Source organism: Diadema setosum, chromosome 12, assembly GCF_964275005.1.
Source record: "Diadema setosum chromosome 12, eeDiaSeto1, whole genome shotgun sequence".
Classification (NCBI taxonomy): domain Eukaryota; kingdom Metazoa; phylum Echinodermata; class Echinoidea; order Diadematoida; family Diadematidae; genus Diadema; species Diadema setosum.
In genome coordinates this window covers 18,464,509-18,490,676 of record NC_092696.1, presented here as the reverse complement: position 1 = coordinate 18,490,676, position 26,168 = coordinate 18,464,509, and the positions used below count along the sequence as shown (strand labels likewise).

The window sequence follows — 26,168 nt, the reverse complement described above, 5'->3', positions numbered from 1 at the left end:
CATGTCTGGAGACAGACAGTTCTGCAATAAACACCCGAGACGTTAACTGCCACGCCTTTCCTGTTCCTTCCTTATTTGCAGTCCTAAGTTTTGTTACTTGTAACCCACGATACAACATAATTTCTGGCGACGAGGATGGGATTCGAACCCACGCGTGCAAAGCACAATGGATTAGCAATCCATTGCTTAGGAGCAGAGGGACAGAGAATCTTCTACTCTTTGAACACTGGTACGGCATCTGCGTCAGAGCCACGCCTTACTGGAAATGCGTATCAGACAGCATTAACAGCAATTGAAGCTTACTTTGTTCCTCGCATCAATGTGGTCGCTGAGAGGTACAGATTCAGACGACGCAGACAGAGGGCTGATGAGACTGTTGCGCAGTACGTTACAGCCTTAGAGGAATTGGTCAAACACTGCGCTTTTGGGGACTTGAAAGACGAAATGATTCGTGACCAGGTTGTGGAAGCATGTGTTAACCCCCGTATACGTGAAAGATTATTACTTGAACCCGATCTGACACTACAGAAAGTCCTCGACTGCAGTAGATGCATCGAAGATGCACAGCGAGATTCCAAAGCGATGACTCAAGGACATCAGGAAAGTCAGAACGTTCAAAAGCTATTCAAGCAGAAAAGATGGGGAAAACAGGGTTCGGAGGTTAAACAGAGCAGGAATGAGAAGGAACAGAAAACACAAGGTAGTTGCAGAAACTGTGGAAGCAAGGACCATGCGACATATGACCGCACATGCAGAGCAAAAGGTACCAGATGCCTCAAGTGTCACAAAACAGGACACTGGGCTCGAGTTTGTCGTGCAGGACGGAGTATTCGTGAAGTTCAAGACGAGTCAGAAGTCTTAACTGTCGGAACGTCAGAACAAGTCCTTACCGTCAACGCAAACCCGGCCAGTTCCATTAAGTGCATGGTGCGGATCGCAGGGACAGTTGATTTACAAATGACAGTCGACACTGGCTCAAGTGTTTCTATCATTCCGAGCAGCGTTTACGAGAAACACTTTGTGAAGGAAGCATTACAGCCAGCGCGAGTAAAGTTGTCTGACTACTCGAAAGCCGACATCCCCGTTCTTGGAACTTTCCACACCACAGCTAAAGTGGGCAGTCGACAAGCAGTGGCTACGTTCTATGTCGTTCACAGAGGATCTATGCTTCTAGGGATGGACCTCATCGACAAATTGGGTCTGCAGATCCACGGCAGCACAGTCCAGGCCGACATTGACCGCGTCGAAGCAGACAACGGTGAGGTGCCTATTTCGTCGAAGTTCTGCCAGCTGTTCTCATCAGGCTTGGGAAAAGCGAGAAACTTCAAGCATCACGTCAAGGTGAAAAGCGATCATATTCCAGTTCAGCAGAAACTACGACGATTACCCTTGTCAGTAAAGGAGAAGGTCTCGCGGGAGTTGCAGCGGCTCGAAAAGGAGGATGTGATCGAGAAAATTGATTCTAGTGAGTGGGTCTCGCCCATCGTCGCCGCAAAGAAATCAGGTGATATTCGTTTGTGTGTAGATTTGCGCGAGGTGAATAAGGCAATTGTTGTCGATAGCTATCCATTACCGGATATTGGAGAGCTATTCTCTGAGCTAGAAGGATCCACTGTGTTCTCTAAGATGGATTTAGCATCCGCATACCACCAACTCGAGCTGGACGAAGAGAGTCGTGACCTCACCGCGTTCATCACTCATGATGGATTGTACCGCTTCAAAAGAGTTTGTTTTGGATTAGCATCAGCACCGTCCAGAAGCTCATGAGTACGATCCTAGCAGGACTTCCAGGAGTTCAGTGTTACCTAGATGACGTCATTGTGTACGGCAAGGACAGGACAGAGCATGACACTAGATTGAACAAGGTACTTACCAAACTGCAAGATGCTGGTTTGCGTTTGAATCCCAGTAAGTGTCAGTTTCACTTGTCAGAACTCAGTTACCTAGGGCACTCTGTGAGTAGCCATGGTTTAGCGCCTGATGATAGGCATGTCAAGGCCATAGTTGAAGCTCCCAACCCGACAGATGTGGGTCAGCTCAGATCAGTGTTAGGTTTGACGAATTACTATGCAAAGTTTGTACCTAACTATGCCACGGTTGTAGAACCAATGAGAAGATTGTTGTGTAAAGACGTACCTTTTGTATGGGGATCAGAACAACAGGAGGCTTACGACCAAATCAAGAGTACAATTGCACAAAGAGTTGTTCTTGGCTTATTCAATCCAAACTTACCTACCATAGTCACAACAGATGCCTCCGATCATGGGTTAGGAGCAGTACTTAGCCAGGTCAAAGGGGGGCAGGAAGTTCCAATAGCTTTTGCCTCAAGGTCGTTGACATCTGCTGAAAGAAAGTACTCCACAGGTGAAAAGGAAGCATTGGCTTGTGTTTGGGCATGTAACAAGTGGTACACTTACCTTTGGGGTAGACATTTCGTGCTCAGGACTGATCATAAGGCTTTGGTTACCATGTTGAGTACTAGGGGCTCAAATAGACAAACCATGAGGATAGCACGTTGGTCAGCGCAACTGTTACAGTTCAACTACACTGTAGAATACAAACCTGGCCAAGAGAATTATGTGGCAGATGCACTATCCCGGTTACCAATGGATAGCCCGGAATGTTGTGATGTAGTAGAAGAAGACGAGTATGTTCTGAGTCAGATCAGTGATTCCCCAGTAACCCTAGAAGAGTTGAAAGTGGCGACTAGTAATGATCGAGTTGTGGTACAGGTCAGAAAGTATGTCGAGGAAGGCTGGCCAGGTAACCACAAGGCCTTACCTCAAGAAATCAAACCATATCTCCTTCTGAGGGATGAGTTGTCAGTAGTAGATGACATTGTAATGAGAGGGGATCGAATTGTAGTACCATCATCCCTACAGGCTAAGTTTGTAGACTTTGCTCACTCAGCACACCAGGGTATAGTACGTACAAAACAAAGGTTGAGAGAAACATACTGGTTTCCAGGTATCGACAGGGTGGTTGAGGAGAAAGTCAAGTCATGTGTCACGTGTCAAGAAAATGACAAATCTCACAGCACACGTAGTGCCCCTATGCAGTCAGTCGATTTTCCAGAGTCGCCATGGAAAAAAATTGGCATCGATATCGTAGGGCCGATTGAAAGTGCACCTCAAGATCAAAGATATGCCATTGTTGTAATTGACTACCACAGTAAGTGGCCTGAAGTCGCATTGTGTAGAAGTGTAACTTCCAGAGCAGTGATAAACACACTCACATCTCTATTTGCCAGAGAGGGAATTCCCACCCATTTGGTTTCCGACAACGGACCTCAATTTGTATCACACGAATTTGAGCAATTTCTCAGTCAACACGGTATCACTCATGTCAGGGCATCACTGTACTATCCTCGTTCGAACGGTGAAGTAGAGCGTTTCAACCGTGTATTGAAGTCGTGTATACAGAATGCTTTGATTGAAGACAAGGGTTCTCTGAAGGAGACTCTACTAGAGCTCCTGATGGCCTACAGATGTACGCCCCATCCAACGACAAGTTGCTCACCATCAGAGCTACTTCATGGAAGAAACTTAAGGACCAAGTTAGACATTCAGGGTAGAATGCCAAATACAAAGGGGCAGCACAAATCAGAGGTATCTGAAGGAAACAAAGTCAAACAAAGGGTGAAACCAAAACAAAAGAAGTCTGAAGTGTACACAGACGAGAAAAGAAAAGCTCGAACACCAAGATTTCAGGTCGGAGACAGAGTAAAAGTCAAAAAGCAAAGGTATGTTCAAAAAGGTGAAAGGAAATTTGGAGAACCTCGTCAAATCATCAAACAAAAAGGTAAAGCAACCTATGAACTAGATGATCATACAATTTGGAATGCATTTCATTTGTCTCCATGTGGCGCAGAGAAGACACGAGAGACGGATAGAGAGGTCTGCGGAAAAGAGGAAGGAGGTAGGGTACAGCATGACGTAAGAAGAAGTTTGAGAAGTAGGAGGGAGCCCAGCTACTTACATGATTATGTAAGGTATTGAAAAAAAATATCAGTCATATTCATTTTGTATTTAGGCAATCAGGAAACAAGAAACTGATTGTGGTGTAGATATAAAATATGTGGTTAACTAGAGAGAAAACACTCAATGTTCCATCACATGTGTAAAGGAATGACTAGTTTCAATTGTCATGTTATGTCTGGAAAGGAAAATATGAAAGATGAAGGTTTTCATCCTATAGTATTGGACTGTACATATATACACACACAAAAAAAACCTAACAAACAAACAAACAAAAACTCACCTTTGTCATGATGTATCAGTAATGAAGAGATACAGAGTAACAGTTTAAGGCAGAGGTTTTATATGCGATAAGGTTGAAAGGGTTTTGTAAACCTGATCAATTTGGCAATTTTATATGTGATGATGTTGAGAGGATTGTGTAAACACTGATCAATTTGGAAATTAGTTTGGAGTATATTGTAATGGATGAGTGCCATGAAGGTAATTTCAACGAGAGGGAGAATGTTGTGTTTACAGATATTCAGATTTACAGTACGCATATTCATAAAGTGTCTAGACACCCTGACATTCATTATGTAACCTCATTATGTAACCTCTGTGTATTAGTATGCATGTGCCTCAGGTGTCAGCATACATTCCAATACCCCACCTATTGAAACTGTTCTTATATACATGAGTGCATGTCTGGAGACAGACAGTTCTGCAATAAACACCCGAGACGTTAACTGCCACGCCTTTCCTGTTCCTTCCTTATTTGCAGTCCTAAGTTTTGTTACTTGTAACCCACGATAGAACAGGAACGCACCATAAGCGTGAGTTTAGAACGAGCTCTGCGACTTACAACGAGTATTATATTAGCTTATTGAGAGTGCATTGCACTGACCCATTAATATGGAATTATTCACATTTTACCAGCGTTTTTATGACAAGAAATATTCATTCAACCCTATACACGTACGTGCACGTGCAGAAATATGCCATTGCCTTTACATTTCTAGAACTACGTAAAAATCAAGACAAAAAAACATGCCTCGGCTCAAGAAATCCAAGAAAAAAACCGGAGGAGGAAAGGGAGATCTATCAAGCAATGGTAGAAGAAGAGGTAGAAGAGCAGGAAGAGACAGTAGAAACAGAAGAGATCATCCAAAACGAGGGAAAATTAGTATTTTCATTAATAATTCACTCCAATTTTTACTTTGAATTAACTCATTTTTGTATTCACTCCTTCAAGAGTGAATATTTTCATTCTATCTTTTTTAGAGAGTAGAAGATGACTAAGATAAAGGAACTCTTTGCTGGAATGGCAACTTCCAATAGCAACAGCCAATCAAGAAACTGGATTCTTCTCATTTCCATGATAATTGTCATTCCAGCAAGATTTACTATCGTATGAACATTTTTTATGAAATGGGGTTCGGGAGCCCATTTCATAAAACTTGCCATCAGTGACAACAGCCACATTTCTATGACAAATCTGCTCTCAGCCAATCAGCTGCAAGGATTTCAGTAACTTGTCACATCTACAACTTGTCAATGATGACAAGTTCTAAGAAACAGGCTCCAGGTCCCAATAGAAGAAAATGGGTAGAAAGACCCCACTGGAGGCCAAACCGAACAGTAGGAATTGCGTGATCTCCTAACGGGCTCGTAACGGGCTCTTAACAAGCTCTGTATAACTCGATGAAAGCTCGGTTTAAGTCGTACACAGGTCATCACAACTAACACCGAGATCGGTATGACTCGTATCACGCTCGGCTCACTCGTACAGCTATCGTAGTAAATCGATGTTGCCTCGTAGATCACTCATGCGCAGCTCATTAAAATTGACAAATTCCACGCGAGTTCAAGCGAGTTCTCGCGAGTTCAAGCTCGCGCAGCTCGGCACAACTCGAGACTCCAACTCGGCTAAGTGGGAACCTTGCTTAACAAGTAGCCAGTAGACGAAGCTTAGTCCTGTCCTATTCATGTAGATATTTCAAACTCCACTGACTCAAATTGCACCAAAATAACAGGATATACTACATACTAGTAGCTTATTTCAAAGTACTCACTTATATTTATTATATGAATATATTTGGTCCGGTACATGTAGGTCATTTGTTTCTTTATCATGTATATTCATGCCTATTTATGAATATTCAAATAAGACAATATAAGGTTTTGAAACAAGTGGAAATACATAAAAGACATTCAAATCTAACGATTTATGCTGGGTTCAAACTTTATCTGTTTAGAAACTTATCTACTTAAACTTACCTACCTTATTGTTCAGTTATTCACAATATGAAATTGTGTTATGAAGAGGCATTTTCATATGTTAATAGGCCTAATAATTAAGGTGAGTGTGACTTAGTTCTAGTATCCATGTCTTCATGTACTGCAATATTTTTCTGGTATATAAAGGAATGTGATACAGTTTCATCAATTGAGAATATGATGTAATATAGGTATAGGTGGTAGGACATTAGGAACAGGTTAGGGTAGGATTAGATTGGGGTACTAATTCCAGATAGTGCCTTAAACTTTTTTTTTGAAATACCGAATAAAAAATAATCATTGGACGTTCTTAAAAGGTTTTCTTGACGTTCTAAAAGGATATGAAAGATCTCTAAAGGTAGATTAGGGTCAAAGATCAAAAGTGTTTAATCCTGTATATCTTGGTGAATACACGTCCTCTCTTTCCGACATTTTTCACACGTAAGGACCATGTTGCAAGAATCATTTCACGAAATAGCAACCTTTTGCTCAGATGCAATCTTGGCTGTGTTAAGTGGGTCAAAAGTCAAATATCCTTCATTCTGTAACCTCATAGTGTATATGATTTCACCGCCAAGTTTTGCACTCACATTGGCCTCGATAGATGGATCTTATTGTAAAATAGCAACGATTTGGTCGGACGCCATTTTGGCTGTGCAAATGAGGTTCAAAGGTCAAATATTCTTTATTCTGTATCTTGCTTACTAAATGCTTAATCGGGGCCCAATTATGTACATAAATGGGCCATGTTGCCTAGATGATTTCATAAAACAACGACTTTTGACTAAGATGCCATCTAGACTGTGCGAGGTATATCTAGGTTAAGGGTCAAGACTAGTTAGTACTCTGTCCTGTATGCTGGTAATTACATGCCCTGCCGCTCCCATATTTTGCAACCATTTAGCCCATGACATATGTATAGTTTCGTGAAATAACAACTTATTAATCAGATGCCATCTTGGCTGTCTAAAGTAGAGTCAAGGATCAAACAAATTTCGTCTTGTATTTTGGTAAATACATGGCATATTGTGCCATATGTTGCACAGATATTGACCTTGTCAAGGGGATAATTTCATAAAATAATGGCTTTTTCCTAAGACACCATCGTGTATGTCCAAATGAGATTCATTTTGTCTCTTTGCTAACATATATAATGATTATGTCCTTTCCATTTTAAATCTGTAGGCATGAAAGGTTTGATTCCCTTTTCTTCAATGAGAATCTCAGAAATCATATTTAAATTATACATCGGATCATCTACTCGAATGTATTTACACTGTACATTATTTGATTTTCCCAAATACTCTATATTTAGGTAACATGGGGAAAACACACAAAAAATTGTCACTGTCATTGTCAATGTCATCGAAGATGTACGGACAAGAACAATAGGATGCATAATGAATAATTGCACAAGCACAAAAACATGCATCATCGCACTCACCCATACACTTTCAGATACATAAGGAAGTGATATACACTCCTCTCTTATTTTTTTTTTCGTGCAGAAATTAGGCCTACAGTCTGCCAAGACGGTTTCTTCAACTGCGATTCCTCCTGTGTCTCAATATCGTATTATTGTGATTTCGAGGATGATTGTGATGATGGGACAGACGAAAGCGACTGCGGTAAGTCAACTGCCAACCACGTGTTAATGTTTTGTAGAGGGACTTATCTTCTGTTTGTATATGATACGTCTAACACGGTGTAGGCGATATGAGGGTTGTTTGTTTTTTATACGGTGCCTATTATAATCATTATACATTTGATATAATCATAATAGGCAAGAAAATCTTGCTACCTTTGTAGTTCGATAGTCATTCTGAAATATATATTTAAATATGTTTTATTGCAAAACGGCCAAAATCCATTCTTGTAAGTTGAAATATTTTTGTTTAAAGCTGCAAAAATCAAAGAAAATATGGGATATTTTTACTCATGATAACGTAATGTAACGTTACAATTGACAAGTGAGGTATACCGGAATGTTTTATGTTGCTCTGACGATGGACACACTTTAGAATGTTCAAAAATGGCGCTTAGCCCATTTTGCAATGTAACTCTTTATTCTAAATAGTCAAGATATACTACGGCTGACCCGAAATATATTGTAGAGAAAATGACGAACGGACGAGTCTGTGTTGTGTTTACCATTTTCTTATGGAGATGAAAAATACATAGGATAAGAAATCAAATGTTTAAGTTATATTCATCCCAGAGGTAAAACCTGTAAAATTCATATCAATAAAGTTTTTAGGATATCCGGATGATATTAGAAATACGATCCGAAGATGGATGTAACCCTAAATACCCCATGTCGCCAATGAAGGAAGTGCCCATGTGTGACCCTGCACCTCTAAAGAAACAAGTCGCCAGACATGAATTTTTAGTTAAGACCATATTCTGAAAGAGCAGACTTTAAGCTTTAAAATGATGTATAACTCATATCAAATGGACTCTCCTAATCTATCTAAATATTGGAAAGAAAGCACAAACTCAGGAAAAGTGTGAACTGAGAAAAGAGGCTCTGAAGTACAGTGTCTATTCAAGGGCTTAATCTTTACCAAACCGTGCTGGCTGTGCGATGAATGGGACAAAAAAACAGGAAGTAAACCACCAGAGTAACAACAATGAAGGGATTATCAGATTAAAATGAAATTAGGCATGCCTCATTGACACATTCTGTCCATAATTAATGCCAACTTTCAAAGCAGTCGCACTTTCCTTTCAAAAGTTATTAGAGTTGAAAGTGAAGAGTGTGGACAAGGTTTTTCAGAAATGAAAAAGGGATTCTAAAGACACACCTAATCACACTATTCTACCAAAAATGTTCGAGATAAACTGCTAAAAAACACACTTTCCTGCCCGTTTTGTGATACCAAATTTTAGCATAATGTAAAAGAATACCTGCTCTTTCAGAAAATATGAAAAATTCAAGTTCGGCTAGGTTGACCCACTTCACTTATTTTCAGTCCTCACGCAAAATCAGTGTGTGCGACTTTATGTTCGTTTTGAGGTGCACGGTCACATATAAAAAAGTTATTTCTCGTTAACATATCATTCATATCAAATCTGTTGTACCTCATTCTATTGCCCCTGGAGTGCCTGAATGAAAAATAATGTTATATTGTATAACAATATGATGTTTTGATATTTCTCTAAGAGATCATTTATATTATTTTGCCGAATCGCGATCGTATACGTTACCCTTTTCAGACTCTTGAGAGAAAAATCAAGGAAATGCCGAATAGCAGTGTAATATGTTAAACAAAGTTAACCTAACGCATACATAGAACCATAATTTATTCATTGAATCTCTTGATACAAAAAAAAAATATACTGATCAGAAGCCGCGGAAGCCTAATGTTACGATGAGCTGAAACCAGATACGTTACCTAGACTTTGCTTCATTTAGGAAAAAAAGTATGCTGCAAATAAAAACAAAGCTTAGATACTTTTAAAAACATAAAGATAATGATTAATCACCCAACAGAAATTGTCGGAGAAAATGAATATTTTTGTAGAAAGTGAGAACGGTAACGGCACATCAGATACGTTACCATAAAGATTGTCAGATGCGTTACCAATAAAGTGTATGGTGCAGCAAGGTTAACCGCGACACGCTTTTACGCGCGGATTTAACCGGTTGACAACGTGATCTATATGACTTGTTAACAAGGGCGTAAATCCGGGGGGGGGGGGGATGGGGGATATATCCCCCCACCAACCCCCCGAAATGGAGAAGGGGGGATGACCTGTACAATCACCCCCCCCCTCCTGAAATTTGAGGAAAAAATGGAGGAAGCAGAAATGTGATTGTATCAATTTTTTATAATAGCATATTATTGCATGACATTCTTACGCCCGCCTTCACACAGGTAACAGAGCTGAACACTATTCAATCTTGTAGGATAATGTATACATAATTTTCTCAAGCGCTCACTTGTTTCGCTCGCTCGTGAAGAAAGTAATATCGACATAAGATATGGTCCAAACGTTGACAACGTCAACTAGCATAGGCTTACATGTAAACATGCTATGACGCGACCAACTCGGAACCATCTGCAAATTATGTACGAAAAGAAACAAACAATAAAAAAAAAGAAATACCGCCATATCTTAACCCCCCCCCCCCTCCATGATTTCCTGAATCATTCCTGAAACAATGATAATTCTGATACATTTATGGGCATACCCAGGGACGATCAGGGACGTCGAATCTATCTGGGGGGAGGGGGGGGGGGGCAAAGGCTCAAGGCAAAGGGGCATTTGCCCCTCCCCATTATACGGAAATGTTGAGGGCAGACAACTTACTCATTTGTCCCCCTAGCAATTCCTGAGATGAGGACAAATCTCAAACTTTCTTTATGGAAAATAGTCCAACTACCGCCAGAACTATGCACCGGATCGTTGCATTGCATAAATCATAAATATGCAAAAGCTCCGCCACTGGGTCCCTTTCGATAGACCTTGTACACTTTTGAGTTTGACTCATTTCCTTATTTATCAAAGCGTGTGCAGCAGATCTTTCACTTACAGAAGCTCCCTTATAATTTTGCAGAGGTGTCGATGGAGGGGGAAGGGAGTAATATTGGTATTGGGGGTGCTGTTCGTTGTTCCGAAGGTTCGCTATTTCGAAGGTTCGTTATTCCGAACGGTCGTTAATCCGAAACACGCAAATTCCCGGTACCTAGAATTCGTTAATCCGAAAATGAAAAAGGGTTTAGACCGGGGGCCCAGGAGGTTTATTCAACCGAAAAGCGGACAAGCAACTGACCTCATAGGAAGTTTACATGGACCCTGGACATCACAAAAATGCATTACTGCCGGGTCTCATCGTTGGCCTTCCCGCCAAAATCACGCAATGTATGACGTCACTTCCGGTTGGCCCTTTTCCCAAATTTTTGAGACAGTTTGAGTTGAAGGATCATTATTAAGATGTCAGTTTCGGCATCTAAGAGTATCCTAGATATATTTAATTTGGTAGCCAACTATTTTGGAGTATGTACTTACCATCTATTTGCCCATTTTCTATGTGGTGATGCTCCTGAGGGTGAATATAATCATGGCAATCATTGTCGACGTCGCACTTTTAGAGAAAATGACACCTAGATTTTGATCACTTTCTAGAAGATAGTTGTTAATACTCTCTATAAATATCTCAATCTTGTATAACGGTTGTAAAAATCCGTATCCAGCCCTTCTTGTGATTTGAGATAAGTCTAGCCTGTTCAAACATTAAAAAGTATAACCCTTCCACCATTTAGGGTAACGCCCTCTGTGGTCCGAACCTCTGCAACACAAAAACTAAACTTTGAAACAAAGCATTATTGCACACAATGGGGTTGGAGATTAATGTTCGTATAATGCGCACAAAAAATTGTATATCTCGTCGGAGTATTATGATGTTCTTCACTTAAAGCTTCTATATGATTTATGGAAGAGAGTACAGGAACTAGGCAATATCTAAATCTTGTACATGGGGAAACAGTATTTGCATCATTATGACCAAGAGTCAAACTAAATTCGCAATATTTCGGGACACAACCTTTAGAATGTCTTCGTCATCACTGACGCTTCCATCACTCTCATCGCTTCCATCACTCTCATCGCTTTGCTCACTTCATGTCCCTTCGGATTCCTCATCGTGTCGGTTGCATTATCTGAAGGACTGAACGATGAGCCTTCGAGAGATGCGGGGACTGCACTTCCTTGGTACCTGTCTGGCTCAAAGTGCTTCTGGGTAGATTTCCACCCAAAGTCTACAAGACTGCCGTGCTGGCTCTCTTCCACATTCTGGCGACATACTGTGCTCTTGGATGTGATATTTCAGTGTTGTGGCACAGAGAGGAAGAGAATTAGTAAATAGCAGATGATTTTATTCAGTCTTGCAAGGGGCAGTACCTTCGTCACCTCCACTGCTCATTCGCTTGAAGACATTGTATAATATTTGGCATCATTTATGTCCAATGTTGCAAAACCATACAGTGGGCAGATGAAGAATGTGGCAGCTCGAAAATCTACTTCCTCATTTGAGAGAGACTGGAAAGATTTGATGTGTGTTGCACTTTTTTTTCCATCTTTTGATAGGGTTTTACTTTCCCTTTACTGCAGAAACGTGAAGTGAAATCGCAACCTGTCAAGGAGACCAATATGTGCATCGCTAATGTCAGGTTGCCTCTCTTCGAGGACTGCTGCAATTTTTGAGACATCAACTTACCTTCTGTTATTGCCCGAACCAAAGTCTACAATTATTTTCCTTCATCCGACCTGGCACAGTACAGCAAGATGATGAAGACGTCTGTGTCACTGGACCTCACGAAGATAATGCCCTCTTATTTGCATATTAGCTTCTTCATGATGGCCTTGCTAGTGTCTCGGCATATCTGCTTACAGTTGGTTGTTGGCATTCCTCAGTTCTACACAGCTTGTGCCATGAGAAACACACCACATTTTCTATCCAATAACCTGTCCATACTGGGGCTTCATCCATTCCGATATATCTTGCGAAATGCGAACTGTTCCTTGAATGAAGAACTCTTGAGTTATTCCTTGCCTCTATGGCGCTGAACCTGATCTGGCCCAGCAATGAAGAACTCATGTGAGGTAGAACATTGCAGGTTTCCCTCAGGATCTTTGATGGAGGGGGATTGGTATATTTTGTCTAGTACCAAGTTAATTTCCTCTCCGCGACATGAGCAAACTCTCTTCAAGAGACCCTTGGCCATATGTTGAACTGCTGTGTTGTAGAATTGTCTCATGAATGATGATGCCTCCGTCAATCATTCTTGCTGAGATCACAGGAAAATTTGTTTCTTCGTTTTGCCGTTTAAAGAGACTATACAGTTCTGGTTGAGGTGAGGATTTAGCTTTTAAAGGGTGGTACAGTATTGGTGGAGCTGAGGAATTGGCTTTTAACTTTTTGCGAGATACCAAGAAATCACTTATGAAATAGTACAGAGCATGCCATTCTAAGAGGAATTGAAAGTTTGTTTGATAAAAATCGGTTTTAGAATAGCTGAGACATCCAAAAACAAAGTAAAACAGCAATCATAATAATATGTGGGTCCCACAATTTGTTAGTATTACTCTGTTTTAGGTATCTCAGTAATTTCATGACCAATTTTCATCAAATAAACGTTGAATTCCTCTTGGAATTACATGCTCTTTCATATTTCATAAGAGGACTCTCATTATCTCACCCAAAAATGTTAAAAACCTGAAGTTAGGTCTCAACCAAAACTGTAACATTTTGCGAGAGATTCAGAAACCACTCTGTGAGATGGCAAAGAGCATGCAATCCAAAGGGGAATCAAAGGTTTACTTGATGAATCTCGGGTTTGAAATGGCTGAGATATCCAAAAACAAGGTGAAATAAGGAGATCCTAATAAAAAGTCGTGGCCTGTCGCCTTTTATTATTACTTTTTTTGGATATCTCAGCCATTTGAAAACCAATTTTCATAAACGTTGAATCCTTTCTAAAATTACATGCTCTTTCATTTTTCATAAAAGGTTCCTCATTTTCTCACTTAGGAATGTTATAAACCTGAATTACCACCTCAACCAGTACTGTACAGTCCCTTTAAGCAGCCTTGTCAAAGCTGCTTTCTCAGTCTTCAGGGGTGTCCCTATTACTTGATGGACCAGCGAAAGAGGTACGTTAGTGAGAGGGTAGCTAAGAATGTGCTTAAGATCGATTGTATAACTTGATTCAGCTGCAACAGCTAGCATACGTCCGAAAAAGTCTCTGGCTCCCTCAGTTGCGTGTACTATTTTTTACTGCTGTGTTAGACCTCTTTGCGTTTTCTGAAACAAAGTTTAACATTTTGATTCTGGAAACTGGCTTCAGAAATGTGGAACTGGCAGCTGCACATTCATCTTGAAACTCAGTCCGTCTTTTCTGCCGTCGTTCGATTGTTGTTAGGAGAAATTGCCTCGTTGTCTCACTTGTTTTTGAAGAAGCTCTCGTATTTCGCACAAAGTTCACCCAGTGCAGCGTCTTCCTCTACGTCTTGAGACCTTTCCCTGCTGTTCTCGTTGGCAGATATCACATAGATGCAACATATCTAACGGCCTCATCTGATGATTCAAGAAATCTAGAGAGCAATGCCTTTTCAATTGCGGCGAAGTTGTATGGTGTGCCGTGTTCATATTCACCCTCAATGGCACCGTTGCAAATTTAAGAGCATGCTGGAAATATGGTCACTTGATCTTGATCTTGATCAAATCAAATTTGCAACGTAAAAAAAAAAAAAACCAACATGTTCTTTTTGTGGCATTTGGCCATTTTCTCCAAATTTTGAGACAGATTCCATAGAAGCATCATCAATAACATGTCTGTATGATCATCTTAGAGTGTACTAAATTATTAATTTTTGGTATCTCAATAGATAAGAGTATGGACAACCATGTAATTATTCTTCTTTTTTTGTAATGGTACCATTGAGGGTGAATATGACCGAACTCGGCACACCATATGAATGTGGCCGCGATGTAAATGGCAAAAACACATACAACCCCTTTGTCTATGATGGTCCTTCTGAGCTCATCAATATCTCATCGAGGAACATGGCCAGTGAGACAACGAGGCAATTTCTCCCAACAACACTTGAACGAGGGTAGAAAAGACGGACTGAGTTTCAAGATGAATGTGCAGCTGACAGTTCCAGGTTCCTGAAGTCAGTTCCCAGAATCAAAATGTTAAACTCTGCCTCAGAAAACAGCAGTACACAGATCGCACGCAGCTGAAGGAGCCAGAGACGTTCCTGATCGAAACCTGCAATGTTCTATTTCAAATGAATTCTTCATTACTGGGACAGATCAGGTTCAGCGTTATAGAGGCAAGGATTTACTCGAGAGTTCTTCAGTCAAGGAACAGTTTGCAAGATATATCATGTAGGAATGGAGGAAGCCCCAGTATGGACAGGTTATTGGATAGAAAATGTGGTGTGTTTCTCATGGCGCAAGCTGTGTAGAACTGAGGAATAGCAACGACCAACTGTTAGCAGATATGCCGAGACACTTGCAAGGCCATCATGTAGAAGCTAATATGCAAATAAGAGGGCATTATCTTCGTTAGGTCCAGTGACACAGACGTCTTCATCATCTTGATGTACTGTGCCATCACTCAGGTCGGATGAAGGAAAAAAAATTATAGACTTTGGTTCGGGCAAAAACAAAAGGTAAGTTGATATCTCAAAAATTGCAGCAGTTCTCGAAGAGAAGCAACCTGACATTACCGATGCACATATTGGTCTCCCCGACAGGTTGCGATTTCACTTCACGTTTCTCCAGGTAAGAGAAAGTAAAACCTTATCAAAAGGTGGAAAATAGTGCAACACACATCAAATCTTTCCAGTCTCTCTCAAACGAGGAAGTAGATACTCGAGCTGCCACATTCTTCATCTGCCCACTGTATGGCTTTGCAACATCGGACATAAATAATGCTAGATATTATACAATGTCTTCAAGCGAATGAGCAGTGGACATGACAAAGGTACTGCCCTTTGCAAAACTGAATAAAATCATCTGCTATTTACTAATTCTCTTCCTCTTAAAACACTTAAAAATCACATCCGAAGAGCACAGTATGTCGCCAGAATGTGGAAGAGAGCCAGCACGGCAGTCTTGTAGACTATGGGTGGAAATCTACCCAGAAGCACTTTGAGCCAGACTGGTACCAAGGAAGTGCAGTCCCTTCATCTCTCGAAGGCTCATCGTTCAGTCCTTCAGATAATGCAAACCGAGACGATGAGGAATCCGAAGGGACATGGAGTGAGCAAAGCGATGAGAGTGATGAAAGCGATGAGAGTGATGGAAGCGTCAGTGATGACGAAGACATTCTAAAGGCTGTGTCCCGAAATATTGCGAATTTAGTTTGACTCTTGGTCGTAATGATGCAAATACTGTTTCCCCATGTACAAGATTTAGATATTGCCTAGTTCCTGTACTCTCTTCCATTATCTAAAAGCTTTAAGTGAAGAACATTATAATATTCTGACGAGATATACATTTTTTTTTGTGCGCATTACGAACATTAATCTCCAACATGTGTCCAATAATGCTTTGTTTCAAAGTTTATTTTTTGTGTTGCAAAGGTTCAGATCACAGAGGGCGCTACCCTAAATTGTGGAAGGGTTATACTTTTTACTGTTTGAACAGACTAGACTTATCTCACATCACAAGAAGGGCTGGATATAGATTTTTACAACCGTTAGACAAGATTGAGATATTTATAGAGAGTATTAACAACTATCTTTTAGAAAGTGATCAAAATCTAGGTGTCATTTTCTCTAAAACAGCGACGTCGACAATGATTGCCATGAATATTCACCATCAGGAGCATCACCACATAGAAAATGGGCAAATAGATGGTAAATACATACTCTAAAATAGTTGGCTACCAAATTAAATATATCTAGGACACTCTTAGAAGCCGAAACTGACATATTAATAATGATCATTCAACTTAAACTGTCTCAAAAATTTGGGAAAAGGGCCAACCGGAAGTGACGTCATACATTGTGTGATTTTGGCGGGAAGGCCAACGATGAGACCCGGCAGCAATGCATTTTTGTGATGTCCAGGGTCCATGTAAACTTCCTATGAGGTCAGTTGCTTGTCCGCTTTTCGGACAATAAACCTCCTGGGCCCCCGGTCTAGTTCGTTAATCCGAAAATTTGTGGCGTCTTTCCGAAGGTCCGTTACTCCGAAGATTGGTTAATCCGAAAATGAAATTTGGATCAATGAACCTTCAGAATAACGAATCTTAGGAATAAAGAGCCTTCGGAATAACCAACCTTCGGAATAACGAGTTGTAACCGGTATTGGTATTGCACCAAAAGTTTGCACAAGATCGCTGAATTTCAGGTCTGAAAATGCAAAATCACCTTCGTGTGGGAGGAGAAATGTCCCTCATCCACACCCTCGTGTGCTTGTTTTGTTTTTTCTTTGTTTGAATTGCTTAACACACAGCGTTCATGAAAATTATTCCTCGTAAAAATCAGTACAAATGAGTTTATTCAAAAAATACCATTTTATAGGCAGAGTGTTAATTGTAATCTACATCAAAATATTCTGCTACCTTAAACAAGTGGGACTGTTTCAAGTCGATAAAATACCCAAACATAAAAATACAAAAAGTTCTCACCGTGGGAGGGGGACACCCACACCCTCACCCCTCCCCCCCCCCCCCCCCCCGCCACTCGCTCCGCTCGCTCGGGATCGGTCGCGTTCATGACATTCAGTGGAAGAATTAATACAAGAATGTTATTTAAATTATACCATTTTAGGTAAATTGTTCAATAATAATCGATATCAAAATATTCTGCTACCATAAACAAGTGGGACTGTTTCAAGTTGAAAAAATAAAAACGTAAAAACATGCATCAGATTGCACCATTTACAAAATCAAAAATTAATGTAAAAAGTTCTCACGGTGGCAGGGGGAATATCCCCCTCCCAAACCCTCCCCTCCCCCCCCCCCTACCTCGCTCGCTCCGCTCGCTCGGGTTCGTTCATGATCTATTAAGTGTTAGAATTTATACAAGACGTTTATTGAAATGATACCACTTTATAACCAAATTGTTTTATATTTATCAACATCAATATATAATGCTATCTTAAACAAGTGGGACTATTTCAAGTCGACAAAACGCGCAAAAACATGCATCAAATTGCACCGTGTACAACATCAAAATGCAACAAGTTCTCACGTGGGAGGGGAAACACACCCTCCCCCTCCTCCCTACCCAACCCTCCCTCCCCTCCGCTCGTTCGTGCTAGGTCGCGGTCATGATATTAAGTGTTAGAATGAATATAAGAAGTTTATTCAAATAATACCATTTTATAGCCAAATTGTTTGATAATGATCCACATCGAAATATATTGCTACTAAACAAGTGGGACTGTTTCAAGTCGACAAACGTGCAAAATCATGCATCAAATTGCACCATGTACAACATTAAAATGCCAAAAAGTTCTCACCGTGGCAGGAGGGACAACCCCCCCCCCCCCCATCCCCCTCGCTAGCTCCGCTTGCTCGGGCTCGGTCGCGTTCATGATCTTCAGTATAAGAATTAATACAAGATGGTTATTGAAATGATACCATTTTAAAGGCAAAAAAACCCTCTCCCAAACCCTCACCCCTCACTCGCTTCGCTCCCTCGCATCTGACCGCTCCCCCTAAGATCAAATCCTGGCTACGCCGGTGATAGGCCCTACTATTTAGTAGGCCTTCACAGTGACGTCGCACAGGCGGAGCAAGATTTGAAATGCCACGATGTAGTCATCCAATTATCTATGAATACAGTACTCTCCGCGTAAACGGGTACTCCGTTTAATTGGGTAGTATTGTCAAAATCAGTTCCAGTGCACACTGAAATTATCTGATAATCGGGTTGCCTCTCCGCATAAATGGGTAAATAATTGTCTTCCTATCTAATTTCTACCCACATTTTATAGCAGATAATAACACTTTAAGAAATCATGAATGCCAAATTTTTCTCGACTATTCGCATTCTCTGCTTAATTTGCAGAGAAGACCGACCATTTGGGGAGTGATTAAACATGAAAACACATGTACCAGTACCGACTTGCCACACGTAAACGAACATCTGCCCCCCCCCCCCCAAGGAAAAACGCAGTATCTACATCCAGCTCTATTTCTCAACAACCGAGATATTCACCATTTTATATTTTTGCCAAAGCACCTGGAAAATATACTCCCAAAGGAAAAACGCAGTATCTACAGCGGAATTACTAGGATTAATCTTCTGCCATAATTATGTATGCATGTATACATCATTGTACAAGTATTCATGATGCACCATCCTCAACCTTGGGCCCTGGGGGATGCATCCTCCATCCCCCCATATATGCCCTGATTACAGAGCAGGCTTCATAACATTAACAAATAACAGATCGTTCTTGGAACGTTTTGTTTTTTCAGATTGCAGCTCAGATCTAAACATTAAAACATTCCCAGACCGATCTAGCTGTAACGTTACGTGTTTAATATGAAGCTTGCCGGGGCTGCAATGTACATGGCCTAGCCGCTAACTAGCATCTAGATCTAGATCTGTACAGTCTAGGCTAGAGTCTGTCTAGACCAAAATAAATTTAAATCGGATGTCTGGACCTACATCGACCTCGACTAGTTTTTATATATCGTTTATTCTAGGCTGGCTACGTAGTAGGCTACACAAGTCTACAGCCTCAGGCTATAGGTGTACATGCACGATACTGACAGAAAAGAAAATAGCCTAACGTTAGAAGGTTTAGTCTAAGCCCTACACGAGACAGGACTCTTTAATTAGAAAAAATACATCTACATGTGTAGGTCTAGATCAAAGTTACATCCGCTCTGTAGGCCTATTAATTCTGGATCAAACCAAAGTTTTTTTTATTTTTTTATGTCATGTAAATTTGAAATGTAACTTTTTTTACTTGTAGGTCGTAACGTTAGCATGCAGCATGGGATCATGCATGCATTTCACGCAACCCAGTCTCACTAGGGTCTAGATAAGAATTAAAATACAACTTATTCTTAACTATCTCTATTTTGTCCATTTACCTATTTTTCACATAATCTATTGTCAGCTATTTAGACCCTCTAATTTCAAGACAGTATGGTATGGAGTAGATAATTGGAACATTGACACTTCACTAGACTTAGGATTCTAAGTGGTTAAGTTTTAGTTTTAGATTTCTTACTTAGTTTTATAAAAAGGCCTGCCCCATCATTAGGTCTATTCTAGTCCTACACTAGATATTTCTTTAGACTTTCGGATTACGGACCTTGAAAGTTCTGATTAACGTTAAGTCTAACGTTAGAAAAGAGACGCAAGACTCAAACGTTACTGTCTAGACAAGTCCTAGACTTAAGCCCGGCGCACACTACACGATTTTGCCCCGATTCACCGGTCTTAAGACCTTAAGACTAGAAGTGTGACGTCACAGTCTTGCCATTTTCTAGTCGTACGACTGGGTCTTAGCGCCAGTCGTAGAGATTTGACATGTTGAATTTCTACCGACTGGTCGTGGGCTTTCAGCCATTCACAATGCAGTAAAATGCAAGCGCACGTATGTGCGCACTGGGCGCGCTTTACAGTCGGGTCGTATAGTGTGCGGTGTCCGGTCGTACGACTGGTCTTAAGACCCAGCTTGGCTTAAGACTTTAAGACCAGTCTGATCGTGTAGTGTGCGGTGGCCTTTAGATTTAGAATTACAGGGTCTAACATGTTACATAACCTGACGTTTATCCAACACAACACAAATAGGTCTAGATCAATTGCCTTTCGCCGAAACTTTCGGATTCGGAGCCTGAGGAATTTTGACTAGGGTCTAGGCCTAACATAGTTACTTCACAACAAGTTAATATTGAAATAGTACGGAAGTTGTTCATCATCGTGGTAGAATATTAAAGGCGTAATAAAATGGTTTAGATATTTCTTTTCTTAATGATGTAATAATATTAAGTGTTAAATTCTAAGTAATTCTGTGGTCGCGCGGAGTTTTTAACTGTTCTGAATTTTGTTCTATATTTATTAATATAATGGATGCAATTTCCTCGGTTTTGGAAAACTTTCTATACTTTCGCCGCATGCGGCGCACTATCACTTCTAAATTGTGATGACGTCAAAGAGTGGAGTCGTCGATATCGATTGTCCGACCAGCCTAGCCATAGCCAGCGAGCTAGCAAGGCTAGCGCAGCGCAGCGACAGCACCAGCGCCGGTGGCTAGCGCTGGCGGGGGAGCGAGCTAGCGAGCGCATAGCTAGCGCTGCGCTGCACTATTGTCATTGGCTAAGCCTTTGGACAAAAGAATATCTAATAAATTGTATCGGATTTAATACTTCCAATAATACAGATTACAACTATGGTACGTTTGAATATCCATTATTTTCACTGTAAGACCATGAAGACTGTGGCGAGAAAAGGATACTTCGCACTCGGACAACGCTAAGCTCACATAGATTTGTAGGCAAACTCGTGAAATAGGCCCCACCACTGCGTGTCTGTACTAATGATACTACGGCGACTCGCCTGTTTATACTCGTGAATTCAGCCCCACCGTGTGGCGTTCATCGGTAAATTTGTTTTATGATACAAATCATACTGTGGTGGTGGAAGGAAGCCCCACCGCCGTGCTTATCTACCGATGGGGCTGAATTCACGAGTAGGCCTAGGCTAGTGAAACAGGCGAATCGCAGTAGTATTAGTACAGACACGCAGCAGTGGTGGGGCTATCGTGAAATACTAGTAGGCCCCACCGCAGTGTGCGTGCACCCGTGCGTTTATATAGCAAGCAAGGGTAGGACCTATAGGTCCAAGGCTAAGGGTTTAGGGTTAGGTATGGTTGTATTTATGGTTAAATTGGCCATTAAATTAGTCGAGGGACATATTAGGAAGTCCTTTTCGCCGCATTCATGAGTATTATACTGTGGAAGGAAGCCCCACCGCCGTGCTTATTTACCGATGAACGCCACACGGTGGGGCTGAATTCACGAGTATAAACAGGCGAGTCGCCGTAGTATCATTAGTACAGACACGCAGTGGTGGGGCCTATTTCACGAGTACCCCTCGTGAATTCAGCCCCATCGGTAGATAAGCACGGCGGTGGGGCTTCCTTCCACCACCACAGTATGATTTGTATCATAAAACAAAAACTACTCGACCAAAACTGACGATCATTTTTAATCTTGGTATGGTTTTTCTTAGAAAATGGCGCATCTAAATGACTGATAACATTATTCCAGAAACTGACCTTGGGAACTGGTTAGGCCTAGTTCTAACATTGTTAGGTCTTTTTTTTTTTTTTTTTTTGGCCACGACCCACCCTGTGACTAACTATACACAGCCCAGTCGCTGTACATGGTACGTCGCGACAGGCTGTACGCACGCGACCACCAACCACTAGGAGAGCGACGTAATCGTATTACGATAGCTTTGAATTTTGATACTTAACATCATTTTTGTCACCTCAAACTCAACGAGTATACTTTTCAATATTTACTCTACATCTGATGCTATCAGTATTCAAATGTACGCAATGAAACTTACCGAAATTGATCATCATATCCAGCATGTCCACACGGTACACAATCTTTCACGCCAGGCCTAACTATACACAGCCCAGTCGCTGTACATGGTACGTCGCGACGTACCGACGGTCAGGAATTGCGCCAGAAAGGTCATTTATTTGTTCACGGACTTATCGCAAGTGGTCTCCATGGACCCAGTGTGGCGAACTATTCTTCTGTAATAGAAACATGCATTTAACGTGAGTAAAGTATTCTGTTTAAAGGAGAAAAGTATACATTTTCCCAAGTTTTGTAGTGCTAGTTGTGTTGAGGTTCCTCACTTTGAGGCTGCATGCCGCGCTCGTCAGACGCTGTTTTCGCATAGCGTAACAGCGTCTGGTCGGGCTACCCTGTGACATACTTTAATCCCCCTGATGTATAGAGTGTAGCCTCTGTACTACTACCAAAGATTCTGCTACTAATACTATTACTACTTACTAGTCTACTAGACCTAGTGGTACCAGTACTACTACTAGTAGTAGTACTAACATTAGTAGACTACTACTACTAGTAGACTACTACTAGTAGACTACTACTACTAGTTTAACTTGTAAGCGCCGGCCGACAGGCCAGGCCACGGCCGGGACGCACCCGCTTGCGGTGGCCGGAGTAGCCGCTCACTTTGTGAGCGAGCTGGGTCTGTTCTTCTACTACTTACAAACAGTTACAACTTACAGTGTCAATCATGTAGAATACAGTATATCCTTTCTAATATTAAACTATGGGGGCATACCACACATACCGCTCTGTATTTCCCAGGCGATCGTTTCCGTGAGGTCTTATATTCTCTGACTTGGTAACATGTTTATTCGCTCTTGCACTGGCTATGGCAGCGGGAGATGCAGCTGGTTCATATCGGTAAGGTGCAGCCCCACGATAGCGTTATTGTTCATCGGCTGCCTCTCCCTCCCCATCTTCCCCTTCAACTTCATGTGACTCCTCTTCTTCTCCGCTATCGTCAGAGCTGCAGTGTTCATCATCATCATCATCAATATCGAAGTTTACCCATATAGGTTAAGACATTATGCTCGACGTACCAGGTGTTTGTGCAAGCTAACTTAGTGATAATGTACGTGGTACTAATGCGTACATGTCGACAGTCAGTGGGTTGATCGGGAGCGCACATCCCGAGCCCGGGCGGCGGGCCTGGCCGGGCTAGCTAACGTGTACGCGCGTGTACCAAGCTAGTAATCTAAGTGGTAGTGCTGAGCGGCGTCTGCTTACTGAGCACAACTCCTTGCTTATAGACCGTTTCAATTTCGATGACCTATTCACCTACCGCCGCTAGCGGCGCTATAACGGCCGCCATAACTGGGGGCCAACGGGGGCTCCCAGCGAGCTAGCTACCCACCGAGTTGCACTTGCAGCTCAGCAGCCTAGCGTACCCATCGCGCATAGTTAGCCGGGCGCGGCCGCATGCACCGCCGGCGGCCGCTGGGTCGGCGACCGCCGCGCTAAAATTGTGATTGTTTTACTCACCGTGGAAAAGTCATTCAGCGGCATTTAATGCCTTTCTTTTGGACAAATTGAGTAATTCAGACATATCGATCTAAAATGAAAGCTTCAAAGGATCAGAAAAAAACCCCACATATTGTGCTGTTGTTTGGGTGCACAAATATCAGGCGAAAAACCGGAAATGGAAGCTGCACGTCAGTGTGTGAAATTCAGACACCACTGACGAATGATGAATATAACACTTAAGTGAAACACAGCGGTATAAAGAATGCACAGATTTTCGAAACAAACTTTGGCCTATGCCTAATAGATTCTCTATTTAATATAGAGTAAATCACTGCATATTCATATACGTAAAATAAAGTTGTTCATTTTAGAAGAAAAGTTCAGATGAAAGATTTTGATAATTCATTAATTATTTTTTTTTTAACGCTTGGTGCAATACTTACAAAAGTTAGAATCCACTTCCTGGCTACTAACATTTCATTTCAAAGCCTACACTACAGCCAAATGAATGTTTCAAGATGTGTAAAAAAAAAAAAAATCTTATATTGTAATTTTTAACTTCTTCACTAAATGTTCAGCATTAAATTGACCATATTCAATTTGGGCCTGGAACTCTGAATTTGATTTAAGTTTTGATAAAGTGATACTTATAGATTTTAAACTGCTATGAATGGTGGCAAACATCCGTTTCATAAGCATAATTCATATTAAGAAAGTTTGATTTGAAAATCACTTTTGTAGATTATAATTTTAGGCGTTAGCTCGATGTTAAATGCAAGGTTACTTAGACCTTAAACAGTATAATTTTTGGTTGTTGACATCAGGCGACGTAAATTAACTTCTTAAGTTTATACGGCTTAGAAACGCCTAGATTTGCCTTCAGTTTGGTTTACTTAGTTAGACTTGCCGGAAGTTTATTTAGTGACAACCGAAAATGATATAGGATGTAGCTTGGATCTAGAAGTCAATAGGTCTAGACGGGTCTAGATCTAGTCTGGACTGTTGGCTAGAATTCTAGACAAGATCTAAAAAACGTTAGACAGACTCTACCCCGCTGGTCCGAGAAAAGCCTAACACTGATATTATTAGTTGCTTTGATAGCGCCATATCTACTATCTAGCTCAAGATTCTGACTCATTATTTGTATTTAATTATATCAGTTAACTGCTCAATAGTCTAGGCTTACTATCTAGACGTCTGTCTGCGCCTAGCCATAGTTCTCCCCAGGTGTTTTTATCCTCTTACACAAATGTGAATAGATCTATAAGGGGCTTACACGCGAGTACCCAGGTCATCGCAAAAGAAATAGAGTCTACAAACACTCACGGATGGTACCGATATTTACCTTGAAGTTCAACTTTGGGCTACAGCCGTATATGCCATCTACCCATTCGCTCATTGTCGGTATAAGTTGTTTCATTTTATTAATTAGCTAAAGAAGAAAAAAAAAAGTAGACTTTATAGTTGTCACAAATCCAGATGCGTCGATCGCTGCCAGCGCCAGAGATAGGTAGCTGGCCGGGTGGCGCCGGGTGGTAAAAGCACTGGCTGCCGCTGGGCACCCTATTGCCATGCACGCACGGCGCTTGCCGACCCGGCCTGGTTGGCCCCCAGTTATGGCGTCGCCTTAAGAGGGCGCACTTCCATGAACAGTCACTTGAATTCGTCTATACGTCATCAATCGGTTCAGGGGTGTTGGTCACGTGACGTATTTTTTCGCAAAAACTGCAACGAAGTCCTCCAAAAATGTGATATTTGGGGGAGTTTCTAGAAGCGATGAAAACCGGAACGACACTGAAAACATATTAACATTGATAATCATGACATATATTTTACATTTCTTTTGCATAATTAAAACATTTTGCACGCATTTTATTAGGTCTTTAAAGAATAAAGCTGATCGTTTGTCACACGAAGCAAGGTAAACACAAATGTATGTATTTGTGTTTACCTCGCTTCGTGTGACAAACATGCATAAAATTTGTGTTTACCTCGCTTCGTGTGACAAACGATCAGCTTTATTCTTTCAATATTGAAATAGTTTTGAATAACTTACTCATTATCTGCAGATGAGGGCTAGGCTCACGAGTAATTTTCCCCGCGACAACATTTTGTTTTAATCCAAGTACACACTCCCACTGTATGCTGACTAGCCGGGCCCTGTGCTGACTGCATGCTCAGGGCAGCTAGCTGCAAGCTGTCAGTGTTGTGGTGTATTGTTTTAGTGTGCACTCGGTTAGTCTTGATCACACACTGTCTTTTATATAAGGATCACGATCTCATCAAGAATTATTTACTAATCATTATTGTTTCATTTAGATATTTAGAACATTATGTTTTGTTATTGAGCAAGTATATCTAAAGAAAGTAATTTACGTTCAAATTACAG

At 41.1% G+C, this 26,168-nt stretch overlaps 1 protein-coding gene across 1 annotated transcript in view; it reads left to right on the top strand.

Annotated features, from left to right (window-relative positions):
• Positions 1-1,763: 1,763 nt before the first annotated feature.
• LOC140235775 (uncharacterized) overlaps positions 1,764-26,168 on the top strand; it is a 42,047-nt gene continuing 17,642 nt past the window's right edge. The window contains exons 1-2 of the mRNA XM_072315784.1: positions 1,764-1,908; positions 7,745-7,864. Coding sequence (XP_072171885.1) covers positions 1,764-1,908; positions 7,745-7,864 — 265 coding nt within the window. The remainder of the gene's footprint in view (positions 1,909-7,744; positions 7,865-26,168) is intronic.